This window comes from Solanum verrucosum, unplaced genomic scaffold (genome assembly GCF_900185275.1).
Source record: "Solanum verrucosum unplaced genomic scaffold, falcon-dt-bn FXZP01000284.1, whole genome shotgun sequence".
Taxonomy (NCBI): Eukaryota; Viridiplantae; Streptophyta; class Magnoliopsida; order Solanales; family Solanaceae; genus Solanum; species Solanum verrucosum.
In genome coordinates, this window is record NW_026019936.1 from 2,210,831 (window position 1) to 2,224,778 (window position 13,948).

The following is a 13,948-nucleotide window of genomic DNA, read 5'->3' on the forward strand; positions in this document are numbered from 1 at the left end:
TTTAAAATAAAAGAAAGAATAAATTGAAGGTGTTCAATGAAGGGTGAGTATAAGATGATACTGTTTGAATTTATATGGAAAAAAGAGTGATCTTTCTTAAGAGATGAATGACTATGACATGATTAGGACCAGAGAAATCTTGAAAATATATTTACAATGTAAAATGGAAGACTTGGACCTGTTTGGCCATGACAATCATTCACTTTTTATCTGGATTCATTTCACTTAGTTTGAAAATTGGCGTTTGGTCATGAAAATCCTGAATCTAACTTGAAGTTGTATTTGAAATTTGAAGAACACCCAAAAAACCTTGTTTTCACTTTCAGTTTTTACACTTTCACTATATTTTTCTTTTCAAAATTTACCTAAATCTTTCATTTTCTATAAAAATGGCTCTATTTAAATTATATTTCATGTTTTTTAGGACAACTTCGAACACCAAATATTATTTGCAAAAATTATAACTAAACACAATTCCAGTTTCAAAAATCCAAATAAAGGGAAAATATTTGTAATAGTATGTAGTAGCAATCTATGACCTTATGTGACTATCTATTTTGAGATATTACTCTTTTAGAGAAGATTTGATTGTATGTTTCAGATAAGTTTTTCAAGTTGGGTGATTTTGCCAGCTTTTAGAAATGGGTGGGTGGGTTGTAAACCATATTAGAAGAAGTACATTCAAATTCTAAATATTCTTTGCAAAAAGTATGGCTTAACGCAACATCAACTTTAAAAACTTCAAATGAAGTGAATGATATTCAATTTTCATGGCCAAACGCCCACTTAAATTTCTGGTAAAGTATGTGAAGGGAGAGGGCTGCTCTTGAATTTTCTGTCTCTTGTGATGGAAAAGTTAACCGATGGGCTGCTGAGGCAAACTTTTAGGATTGGAAGTTCAGTGTATTAGAAAAGACAAAAGCCCTAAAAATGGTAAATGATCACTAAAAAATGTTTATAGGTACTTATTGGGCATATCCTGTGTGCGTGCTTGTGCTAGCCTGCTAGGTAGGTTCTCATGCTTTCCTTTCTTGGATAATGTTGCATACCTGCTTGTTTTTCTTATAAAATTCTTTCCCTTACACAACCTTTCTGGAATTTTGCAGTTCGTGGAATGATGTACTACAGGAAAGCACTAATGCTTCAATCGTATTTGGAAGGGATGATTACTGGAGGTTTGCTTTTCTGAAAACCCAAAACAACAAATGATTTGGTTGATTTTCTCTTCCTTCACCAGTTCTCATCTTCTGTACTTTGTTAGATACTGAAGCAGGAACTACACCAAATGAAACTACGGATACTCAAGGATTTGACTTGTCTCCTGAATCAAGAGCACATGCAGATCTGAAATTTACGTATGTTGTCACATGCCAGATATATGGGAAACAGAAAGAAGAGCAAAAACCCGAGGCTGCAGATATTGCGTTACTAATGCAAAGGTGATATTTGTTCATTTAGATTTTACTAAATGTAAAGGATAGATTCTATTTTTTCCTTAATTCAGAAAAAGAAGAAGAGTATATTCTGTTTTAGAGCTGATGTCAAAACCGCTTACCTGACTTTGGGATCGACTTTCATTGTAGAAATGAGGCTCTTCGAGTTGCTTTCATTGATGAGGTTGAAACTCTTAAAGACGGGAAGGTGAATAAGGAATATATCTCAAAGCTTGTAAAGGCTGACATCAACGGCAAAGATAAGGTGCCATTCTTTTTCTGCTCTAAAATTGGCTTAAGGGTATCTATGTCATTACCATTATGCTTTTTCTATTTAGTCGTCACTTAAAAAATTGTTCTGTTTTTTTTTTCAGCATGTAATATACGTAAATAGTGGTACAAAATATGCAACTTTTTGTGCTTTGGAGTTCAGTAAATTATTAAAAAAATTGCATAAGCTCTTTAGAATTTGAAGCATAATCTGAATGAAGTTGGGTCTTCTCTTACTAGTGCTGTTTAGTGAGTTCTTTTCCTGTTAGGCTTTTGCTATATTTGCAATTACCCTACCTTGTGTTGAGGTTCTAAAATGTCAACATGGGGAAATGGCGCTGTGTTGCATCTCAAACTAAAAATGTCCTACATACATGGGAAAAGGAAGTAAGTGGTTTTATACGTTGGGTCCTGGAGTTGATAGTCCTAGAGGTCCTTTTTGGGTTATTACAACTTTCTACACCCCTAGAAAGTAGAATGAGTATATCTCGGCCTGTATCTGTTCATTTCTTTAAGTTGTGTAATGAAAAAAGGGTCTTTTAAGTATTGACTTGGACCTTTTCAACTCAAGCTATTCCAAACGGTAACAATAGTTGGAGTTTGTTGGAAGTGTACAAGCAAAATATGTTGTCTCAAACCTTGTGGTCTCTAGTTGTTTTGGATGGCAAGTGGCAACATAAGTGGGCTAAATGAAATCTCATGGGTTAAGTCCTACATTTGCAAAGAATTAAATGGAAGCTTCCCATAGACACCACAGAAGCTTACATCTACAGTTCTCCATCACCTATTGGATCTACAACGAGGATATTCCTCCTTTGAGGGTGAATTTCGGGTTCTAAACTAGACAAATTTGATACCCTTCGGGGTGGCCCAGTGGTTTGGACTTGGGACTTCCATGTTGAAGGTCTCAAGCTCGAAACCCCTTGCCAGCGAAAGCAAGAGGTTTGTCTTTTGGGTTGAGCCCGTCGCACCGGGCTTGCCTAGTGCGGGTTACCTCTCTTATGTGGTTTGCGAGCTATTGCATAGGAGTGGGGGTTTTACCCTGTGCGCACCCAAAGGATAGCGGCTGTGGGTTTCCCTTGTCATCAAAAAAAAAAAAAAAAACTAGACAAATTTGATGCTAGTAGGAAAAGGGAAGCAAAATGAATCACTTGCATGGTCATTGACACTTCAGCATAAAAGTCTGTCTTTTTGGAACAAGTGTTGGCTATGATAAATGGTCATAAAGTAATGATTGATGAACAAACAATAACATAAGAATGTGAATTGCAGTTGTAAGAGTTTGCTACAACTGTTGTCTTCTTAATTCTGGTAATAAAACAATCAAAAGTAGGATGAGAGGCAATGAGTAAGATGAGAGGTGCTGTTTTCTGATTGGTGCTTTCCTCAGCCATTTGCAGGAATTTTATGTAGAGTAGTATAATATTCTTTTTCTGGAACTGTTTTGATTATAAAAAAAATTAGTATAATGTTCTGAATTTGTATTTGATAAGATATCATTTTCAGTGTTTGGACTTTTGCCCTCTACATTAAAATTGTAACGCTTGTACTTGCTTGTTCTTTTCTACACGAGTGCAGGAAATCTACTCAATTAAATTGCCTGGAAATCCTAAACTTGGTGAAGGAAAACCTGAAAATCAAAATCATGCCATTGTCTTTACACGTGGAAATGCAGTGCAAACAATTGACATGAACCAGGTAGCCAAGCATTTAATGTTTTGTTGACTGTTAGTCTGTACCTTTTGGTATACCTCTTGTATACGGCCATTTTGACCCTCTTGAGTTTTTTTTGGCTTCCAATTTTGGCCCTCTTGAGTTTTTAAATGTTGGATCATAAGGGGGGGTAGCAAGACTCAAAAGAAATGGTGGAAGCTAATACCATCATGCATATGGTGGTCAGTGTGGAAGGAAAGAAATGGGAGATGTTTTGAAGATAGATCTAATTCCATTCACAAAGTAAAATGGAATTGTTTGGTATCTTTACTTTTTTGGTGTAAACAGCTCTGCATAGAAGATGTAGATCAAATTATAGAATTAATAGGGAGCTTGTAATTTTGGTTAGGGCTGTAAATTTTTGAAGGTGGCCAGCATGTCCTTAATGCTGATGAATACAACTTTACCAATGTTCAAAAAAAATAAAAAATAAATAGGTGATGATCCCTGTTTACTAAGAAACTTTAGGGTGGATTCTAACAAAAGGGGGGTGTTCATATCTAAGTCCTACCTAGAGCCTAATCTTCTCCAGCAGGGTGGCCATAGTGAGATAGAGTGGTGAAACTGGGTTCCGAATAAAAAATAGAGCGAGCAGGGAAGGGAGATATGCTCCAATAATTAAGTGATATGTTGTTTATGTTGAAGAAAACCCTTCCACAGTGAGTATAGTGGTGAAATGAAGTGCGGAGTTCTTTTAATAGTTCTACAGAATAATTTTGTTATCAACTCTTTGAAGTACCTAGTTCATCCCTTTATCAACATCTGAGAACCATTTAATTTTCTACCTTCATTTTTTCTTTTAAAAAAATACATATTTAGAAGAAATGAACCTTTGACATAACACAACCCCAAAAGCTAGCTCATGAGGTAAGTATTGCCTAAGACCATATAAGGAGACAAAGTTCGCCATCCCATACTGATGTGGGAATCTACCACCCTCGCACGCCAGTGCTAGCAACTAGAGCATGAACAACATAATATAGAGCCCAACATCGGGTGAGCAAAGAATTGGGTAGGATCTGATTCTGATATTGAGTCCCAACAATACAACAAAAATCAATCAGAAATAGGAAACTCTCCGGAAACAGTGAAACCTCTCCATGAAAGGTGACTGCCTGGTCGGAAAGTTGTATGTAGAGAAACCTGGATGGGTGATGTCGGAATGTGACTCACAAGTTACCTTTCTCAAAAAAAAAATGTCAGAATGTGACTCAACTGTGTGAAGAGAGTGGCCATAAAAGACCACAGGCGTTGCCTCATGACATCGAAAGGTAGGTGCAGGTGGCAGTGCATAAGGTGTGTGAAGCACTTTCCGGTAGTAGGCTTTCTTGAGCTGGTTCACACAATTGTGAGGTGTCTCCCAGTGGTACTGGTTTGTGCACAATGCTGACAGAGAGTGACACACTGGCAGGAAAAATTGTGTGACAGCGATGCTTCTCTCTTATAAATATGTTGCTGGTAGCTGCACAATAAGTAATTTTCTCACCTACAAATTATAGTAGTTATATCAAGTCCTTGTCCACTCACTTATGTTGGAATCTAGCACAATTCCTATTCCCTTCCAAGGGCAAGGAGGGGTCTAATCAACAGTGATAAATGCTAGGATTCCCTGACGATTTTGTTACGTGATGGTCTAGGTTTTCTGCGAATACATGAGTGGTATCTGTTATCATGGAAACTTTTGGCAGTATTTTAGCTAACTTCTGGTGCATGTAACTTGCTTCTTGAGCTTTCCGCTGAGGAAATTACGACCCTAGTGTCCCCCAAAGTGTTCGACCTTGAATTTTTGTCCCTGCTTAGTAAAATCTTGTAAGATATGACCTTAACTTGAAAAAAATTGTTTGGAAGAGTTTATGTTGCCCATCAGGCATAAGTTCTCACGTAAATATCCTGAACATTTGCCTTACGGCAAAATTTAGAACTTATGCTTGATGGTAAACATGCCTAAGTTCTAACTTTTGCCTATAAGGCAGAACTTCTAGTCAATTGAGCAAGTACACTGTCAGAAAATGTCCTGAACATCTGCCTTATGGGCAAAAGTAAGAAGTTATGCCTGATGGGCAACATACCTAAGTTTTAACTTTTGTTATAAGGCTGAACTTCTTGTCAGCTGATACTTTGCTGCTAATTTTTTCTTGAGAATTAATCCCAAAATATGATAGAACTTCTACACAAACATGACATCTGGTTAAACATTTGGTAATTTCATAGAAACTACTGGATAAGCTGATACTATTGCTTTTGATGCTCCAAAACACTTGGCTAACTTAATTCCCTTACCTATCCATATGTTAGGCTTATCAAAGTGGTTAGTAAAGATTCGAAACTGACCTAAAATTATTGCTAATAATTTTCAGAACTTGTATTCTGCCAGTTCTCTAGTTTCAATCTCTAAACCTGTAGAAGTATACAATGTTTTGTGCTACATACTCTGATCTTGTCCTTTTTTTTGGCCAAATATTTTATTACCTCACAGGGGAGGGGGAGGGGAGAATTGAAGGGGATTACTACGAGATTGAACTTTCCACCTACCTGGTGGAAGGTGGGGAGTTCACCAGTGAGCTCTCTTAGGTCATGTCAGTGTCTCGTAGAATTAAATTCTCGTGTAGTTGAACACGGTGAACTCACCATGCGAGTTGCCTTCCTACTCCTTGAACATGTCTTTGGTAACATGGTTGCTAATTTTTCTTCCCTTGACCAGCACTGGAAACTTTATCAAATCGTGCACATTCTGTTGTGAATCTTATTATATTTGAGGGAGAAAATTAGAACAATTCAAACTTTTACCTAAAATGGAAGACTACTTTTGGTCCTAAAAAATGTGTTGTTAAATAATCTTACCTCCAATTTGGATCTTTTCTGGGGTGGGAGAAGGGTTGTTATCTTAAGTACGACAGAAAACATGGAGAACTTTTGGTCTTGCTTCCATGTCCCATATTTGCTGGAGATGCTTGTTGATGACTAGTTTTCACCTAAAATTTGAGCACATACAATACACAACTTACAGATTAGATCTTGCTGATTTATCCTACAACAACTTCTTCCCAACAGCCCTACATACTGATTTCCTTGCTTTAGGACTTGTAATTTCACTCTTTGACCGCAGATCCTGGCCCCCTTATCCTCTGCTTGCCTCTCCACTTCCCATTTCTTAGTCTTCTAGTGTGCCCTCGGTACTTCAGCACCTTGGGCCATTTATTTATTCGTATTTTTACCTTTTATATATTAATGAGTATTCTAACTGACCCCAACTATCTTCATCCATATGTTTCTATTTAGTCGCTTCTAATTACTCTGTACAGTCGTAATTAGAAACTTTATCTTTTTTGACGACTATTTGAGTAATTTATTGTGATAATAACATCTTTTGTTTATGAATGTATTTATTGGATCAGCTTGTTGTACACCTCTTCAAATAGTCTCTCTATCTTGTTATTTGTCAAATGATTTTCGCACATTTTTTTCATTCATAGTATCTTCTTAGTGTTACAGCTTTATCTTGCTTTATTGTATTTTGTTTTGCAATTTGATTGCACCTTGATACTGCAATGTTGCAAATTTTGCGAGCAAGCTTTCTAGTTTCTTCTCTCTTTATTGTTTTTTATTATTTTGTATGTTTTAGTTGCTTCTCTTAGCCTTCATAGATTTTCCCAGTCACACAGATAAACAAACCAACCTTTCATCTTTGATTGTCTGAGGCGAGTTACATATTTATATTACCACTAACAGGACAAGTGAGACTCCATTTCATTTGATATACCCAATCTTACCTCGACCTCTCACTATGTTTTGATCTACCACAGGATAATTATTTTGAAGAGGCTCTGAAGGTGAGGAATCTTCTTGAGGAGTTCTTCCAAGATTATGGCATTTGTCTTCCTACAATTCTCGGTGTTAGGGAGCATGTGTTCACTGGCAGGTAATTTTGAATCTGATGAAATATGCTTGTGTCGTTGTGTTTTCTGAACAGCCATCTTATATGGGTTTTATGTTTCAGTGTTTCTTCGTTGGCGTCCTTCATGTCTAACCAAGAAGCTAGCTTTGTGACAATGGGCCAACGTGTTCTGGCAAATCCTTTGAAGTGAGTAGGCATTTATTATGATGATATTTTTATTGCACAGGGAGTCAATTTGTGACAGATTGTGAAATTCTTTAGAGTTCGTATGCACTATGGACATCCAGACGTCTTTGACAGAATTTTCCATATTACTCGAGGTGGTATCAGCAAAGCATCACGTGTGATTAATATCAGTGAAGACATCTTTGCAGGTAACCGATTTGCTACTGAGCACTCCACTGGCATGCATGTTGTGCATCTCCATTTTATATCTTCTTGGTTAGAAGCTTTCTCACATAAGAGGATATCTCCTGGATTAGTGTAAATCACTATAGCTTATAGGTTCATATGATTCTTCTCTGCTGCTAGCATACTTATTCTCAGCTTGTGTTGTCTTGTTTGAACTGCATCCGTACTTTTGGTTCATTTCTCTTCAATCTTCAACCAGCTACATGTTAGTCGTGTATTTAAATATAATTGTAAAGTAAATCTTTACAAGTCTTTTTCTTAACGTGACACTCAAAAGCACTATTTAGAAAGATTGGCCAAAAAACACCTCAAAATAAGCAGATTCTGGATGTTTGGCCAAATAGTCTAAATACTTTCAAGTATAAATGCAGGGTTTAATTCAACGCTACGGCAGGGAAATATTACTCACCATGAGTACATCCAGGTAAATTTTTTCCAACCTTTCTGTCTTTGAATACATATGATTGCAGTGCCTAAACTATGACCATGCAGGTTGGCAAGGGACGAGATGTTGGACTCAATCAGATTGCGTTGTTTGAAGGCAAAGTTGCTGGTGGTAATGGTGAACAAGTTCTAAGCAGAGATGTTTACAGGCTTGGCCAGCTCTTTGATTTCTTCAGAATGTTATCGTTCTACTTTACAACTGTCGGATATTACTTCTGCACAATGGTACAAATTCACATTTTAATGCTATAAGTCTCTGTTGTTAGTTATGATCTCTTAGACTTTATTGCATGAGGTTTGTTCTGGGTTGTGCTTTTATATGCTTGTTGCAGCTATCACCTCCAGGTATATGGTGGTATTTCTGACAGACCCTTTAAACTTTTGTGCAGTTGACAGTTCTTAGTGTTTATGCTTTTCTCTATGGCAAGGCATACCTGGTAAGTACTGAACGATTTTTAGCTTTGAGGTACATTTTGTACAAGTTATAACTCCAGATGTTTAAGCTACTAAGATAGGGTTGCACAGTTTTGCCTTCCCGAGTAAGTTAAGGTTACTCATTTAGTCGACCTATTTCTTTGCACTAGTGTTATTGTCATGGTGCAGTTAGCATTTTGATAATTCTGGAGCAAATAAACTTGTTCTTCCAAATTATGTGAACCTTTTGTTAGATATTCAAGAATTATGTTTATTTAATATTCATGTTCTGCCTCTTTCTGAAGCTGTCAATTTTTTCTCCAGGCATTATCTGGTGTTGGTGCAACTATACAGGATAGAGCTAATATATTAGAGAATACTGCTCTTAGTGCTGCTCTCAATGCGCAATTCCTTTTTCAGATTGGTGTGTTCACAGCGGTTCCTATGATTCTGGGTTTCATTCTGGAACAAGGTTTCCTAAGGGTATGTTTCTTAGGTCCTTGTGCCATAGTTTGATCTATTATGCCTAAAGAAGTTCCATTACTTTACCAAATGAGTTCGAGTTCATGATTGACTAATATTGATTGATTACTTGAGTCTTGATATGGTTAAAAATTTATTCCAGTGACCATTAAGTATTTTCTTAGCTTCTTATCTTTCATTTTAGAACAATCTCTTAGTTTGCTGCACCTACTTTACCTTCCTAGCTATGAAGTTGATATATTTTTCTGCTTTTGTCTTATTCCCACTAATTGGTCCATCAATATCCTCTCAAAAGCTATGTTGTTTTGACAACTTCAATTATTTTTTTCAAAAAAAGTTAATGTAAAAGGAAAAGGTGTTTTGGTGTCTGTAGTGTTCTTGAAGATTTCTTAGTGTTTTGTGATTGGAAAGAAATTTTCTTGAAAAACACCTTTAAAATTAAAAAGAAACTAATTGAAGATCTAATCAAAGAGGTATCATGCTTAAACTTTTTGCAATAGTTCCAGAAAAATATCATGGAGAAAGCAACTGATCTCAATGAAGGATTCGTCAAATGCTGCTGCTAATTCTGTTTTGTTGTCTTTCACATTTAAAATCTAGTGCTATATTTTATGACATTTTTCATGGCTCTCTCTGCCTGTCCATTTTCTATTCTCATTGGCATCATTCTTGTCGTCGCAGGCTGTTGTTGGTTTTGTCACTATGCAGTTTCAGCTTTGCACTGTCTTCTTCACGTTCTCCCTTGGCACTAGGACACATTACTTTGGTCGAACCATCCTCCATGGTGGTGCAAAGGTAGGTCCATCTTCTTATGCTACTCAAATATTCTTATTCCTGTGTGTAAATCTAATCAGAAAATCTTATTTTTTAACAGTATCATGCAACCGGTAGGGGATTTGTCGTTAAACACATCAAGTTTACAGAGAATTATAGGCTCTACTCCCGCAGTCATTTCGTTAAGGGGTATTTCTCTCTCTATTTCTCTTTGTAAGGCATACGGCGTACAGAAATTTCACACCCTTGTGTTTGTGTGTTGGTGTGATTGCATGCACGCACATGTGCACACTTCTATGTGGTCATCTTTTGTCATAGCTCTTTTCTGTCCTAATGGAAGTTTTACCAATCTTTGACCTTCAGCATGGAAATTGTGCTTTTGTTGGTGGTATATGCTGCTTACGGCTACAACGAGGGTGGTGCTTTATCCTACATACTTCTCACTGTTAGCAGTTGGTTCTTGGCTATTTCTTGGCTTTTTGCTCCATATTTGTTTAACCCAGCAGGATTTGAATGGCAGAAGTAAGTAATGTTTTATTATGTTTGGAGGTTCATATATAGTTGCACGTTTGTTGTCATCATGCTTGTGTTCCTCTATAGGACGGTAGAAGACTTCCGTGACTGGACCAACTGGCTTCTTTATAGAGGTGGAATTGGTGTTAAAGGAGAAGAAAGTTGGGAGGCTTGGTGGGATGAAGAACTGGTATGAACTATACTTTGATATGAATGTGGTTATTGACCTTTACTATTGATCTCCATCAGTTCTCTAATGAATAATGAAATAGGGGTAATGATAGATAGTCTAGTATTGTGCAAAACTACTGATAGTAGACTTTTTAAATAGGTCATTGCCACCTATGTCAAGTCCCTGTCAGTGATTTAAATTCAATTGATGACTCGATTTAGCTGTCAGAATGCCTTCATTAAATTATCCCCAAGGTTTCCAAAGCATATTTCAAGAATTTGTATTGGTTTATTATGAGTTGGTGAAAGTATAAAGGTAAACAACTGATTGTAAGAACTTCAAATGGGTAGTGTTGTGTCATTACTCTTCTCTTTCATATTATTTTTTGCTTTTCCTAATTAATACCGAAATTACTTATAGTGGATTCATTTAACCCCTTCGTGATTGTATTTATGTCTGCCTTTCTTGCTTTTGACCCTGCATATAAATTTTCAGAACTAGATATGGGAATTCTTATAACGTTTAAGCATATATACATATATGTGCTCAAGGCATGTAATTCCTTGAATTGTTCTTTATAATTTCTTTGTTGTGTGATGAGTACATAGACTGCTTTTTTCCTTAACTGTCGATGTGTAACAGCTTTAGTCTATTGGCAATTCCTTATATCATTCATTCTTTTCTAAAAAAATTTGATGACACCTTCGTGTTTTTTGACAGGCTCATATTCGAACCTTTGGAGGAAGGGTGATGGAGACCATTCTTAGTTTACGATTTTTTATTTTCCAATATGGCATTGTCTATAAGTTAGATGTTCAAGGAACAAATACATCGTTAACGGTATTACTGTTACTCTTTGCCTAAATTTTATTTGTTTTTGTTATAATTTTTTTCCCATCTGTCTTAATTTGGAATTACAAGACTTGATAAGTGATGTGTATTTTTGGGGGACCATCTTTTAAAACATACCCGCTTTATTGAGGGAGCCAGTTTATTCTAACCATTATCTATTTTTCAAAGGCCTAGTTGTCATCATATTGTAAAATGTTCAGTATACACATAGATTTTGTATCTACCACATGTCTGAAGGACCAAAGAAATTCTTAACCGAAGCTTCTGCTCATAAAATTTGATGTTGTGTGGAAACAAGTTTCACTACCACTCAGTCAGTGATGAGAGAACAAAGTTCTTTGTTAGTTTTTACAATCTAATTAACCACAAGATAATCCAAATGAAGTATACAGATTCAACTGTGAACCACGTACAGTTCATTAGAAACCACATACAGTTTACTCTCACTGCTGTCTTCCTGTACAATCAATTTTGATGTGACTATCATTAACTGTCTATCGAGTGATGGCTGATTGCTGGTTCTTGTGGCTTTATTGTTTATCAGGTGTATGGTTTTTCATGGGTTGCATTTGCTGTTATCTTACTCCTCTTCAAGGTTTGAACCAAGTTTCGTGACCTGTTTTAAGTTTTATCATATTGAGTTTGAGGATGTTAAAATGAGATCCATTATTTTGGGATGCCACAGGTGTTCACTTTCAGCCAGAAAATATCAGTTAATTTCCAGTTGCTGTTGCGTTTTGTCCAAGGCCTATCGTTTTTGCTTGCCGTTGCTGGTTTAGCTGCTGCTGTTGTATTGACAGAACTTACTGTGACGGATGTCTTCGCATGCATCTTAGCATTCATACCCACTGGCTGGGGAATTCTCTCAGTACGTCCTCTTTTCCTTCAAGTCCTGTCTTCTGCTGCTACTTACTTAATACATATCTAACGGTACAGTAGTTACAATGATAACATTTTGCGCAACATATTTATTTGATAAGGATGGGAAAGTTCACTAATATCAGAATTTTTCGAACTATCAAAGAAGCAAATAAAGTTCAAAATCTAAAGCCTGGATCAATAACTTTCCCTTGGTTTCAGACTTTCAGTTGGATAAACGAGTACATGATTAGTACCTGTGCAGAGCTTTGTATTTGATTTTTTCGCGAGTGTAGTGCAATGGTATATGTATATTATTTTCTTCTCTCTTGGTGGAGATGTTTTGAGGTAGGCTAGAAAAAGTCGAGGCTTTTGTGGTATATGCTTTTGCTGTAGTTTCGTAGCTTTGGCATCTCTACTGATTGGTGTTCACTGAAAACATTTTACACAAATCTTGTGTTTGATTGTGCATATCTTTCTTTATCCCTTCTGGACTGTATTAATTAATTTCCCGCAAATGCATGTTTCATCATTCGACAGATTGCTGCAGCATGGAAGCCTCTAATCAAGAAAATGGGGATGTGGAAGTCTTTCCGTTCAGTTGCTCGTCTGTTTGATGCTGGTATGGGTGTGCTCATTTTCATCCCAATCGCGCTCTTTTCTTGGTTCCCCTTCATTTCAACATTTCAAACCCGGCTTATGTTCAACCAAGCGTTCAGTCGAGGGCTGGAGATCTCTCTTATCCTTGCTGGAAACAATCCAAACACTGGTTTATAATCTCTTCCTTCTTCCTCTGATCTTGTACAGAGTAAGAGTGGTTCATAATGTTCTATATATCACATTTAGGAGCCTTTGGTAGAGTACTTTATGTTATTAGTAATTATTGTAAAATCTGTCAATGTATAGTTTTCAGATATGTAAAATCATAATTTTGACTCTACATGATCCCTCATTATTATTGCACTTACATTATTGTTTGTATTAAATCAGTTGGAAAAAAAAGAGAGGAAGAATTTAAATCTTATTTTTTACATCTTATGTTCTCAACAAATTATCAAGGATTTATTGTTTGTATGTGTTCTGCCTAGCATACTTATTAGTCCGTTCTAAATTTCAACCTATGAACTTCGATTTGCCTGAGAGTTAGTGGGTCCAGTACAAATGACCTAGTGAACGATACTCATTTTTACACTATGAATAACATCACTTATTTTTGCTTTTCAGAGTCATGGAACAAAGCATTCACGATTTTTGGTTCTTTTAGTGTATATTACACAATTTTCTCCATTTAAAATACGAGTTTTCTTTTTGTACCATGGCTCAAACTCATGACATATGTCTAATCCACTAACACATGTCACACTCTTATTTATGTTCATATTGCTTATTATAAATATATATTTTAAGATTGTAACGTTGGGCTAATAATAATTTATTTAATCCTAATCCTAATATGGCGGCAAACGTAGTAGAGAATTGCAAGAACGGATTATGGAAGAGGAACCAACCAATCATCCATGAACACACCCACAGTTTTATTGATGTCCATTAAAATACCAAGTTTTGATTTATACATGGTTCAAAATGATGTATGCCTAACCCACCCACAGTTTTATTTATGTCCATCTTACTTTTGATATCTCGTGTATTTTTTATATTTTGACTAAGGCATTAAGTCGTGTTATTATTAATGAAACTGGAGCTAGTAGTGTTTGA

General features: G+C 36.2%; 1 protein-coding gene across 1 annotated transcript in view; it reads left to right on the forward strand.

Moving 5' to 3' along the window:
* LOC125838221 (callose synthase 9) overlaps positions 1-13,261 on the forward strand; it is a 52,550-nt gene extending 39,289 nt beyond the window's left edge. Inside the window, exons 34-52 of the mRNA XM_049517299.1 lie at positions 1,107-1,175; positions 1,262-1,439; positions 1,584-1,698; positions 3,282-3,401; positions 7,220-7,335; positions 7,414-7,497; positions 7,573-7,685; positions 8,094-8,146; positions 8,215-8,391; positions 8,556-8,603; positions 8,905-9,063; positions 9,745-9,858; positions 9,938-10,026; positions 10,201-10,359; positions 10,438-10,540; positions 11,243-11,362; positions 11,919-11,969; positions 12,060-12,242; positions 12,773-13,261. Coding sequence (XP_049373256.1) covers positions 1,107-1,175; positions 1,262-1,439; positions 1,584-1,698; positions 3,282-3,401; positions 7,220-7,335; positions 7,414-7,497; positions 7,573-7,685; positions 8,094-8,146; positions 8,215-8,391; positions 8,556-8,603; positions 8,905-9,063; positions 9,745-9,858; positions 9,938-10,026; positions 10,201-10,359; positions 10,438-10,540; positions 11,243-11,362; positions 11,919-11,969; positions 12,060-12,242; positions 12,773-13,009 — 2,288 coding nt within the window. The 3' untranslated portion in view covers positions 13,010-13,261. The remainder of the gene's footprint in view (positions 1-1,106; positions 1,176-1,261; positions 1,440-1,583; positions 1,699-3,281; positions 3,402-7,219; positions 7,336-7,413; positions 7,498-7,572; positions 7,686-8,093; positions 8,147-8,214; positions 8,392-8,555; positions 8,604-8,904; positions 9,064-9,744; positions 9,859-9,937; positions 10,027-10,200; positions 10,360-10,437; positions 10,541-11,242; positions 11,363-11,918; positions 11,970-12,059; positions 12,243-12,772) is intronic.
* Positions 13,262-13,948: the final 687 nt, after the last annotated feature.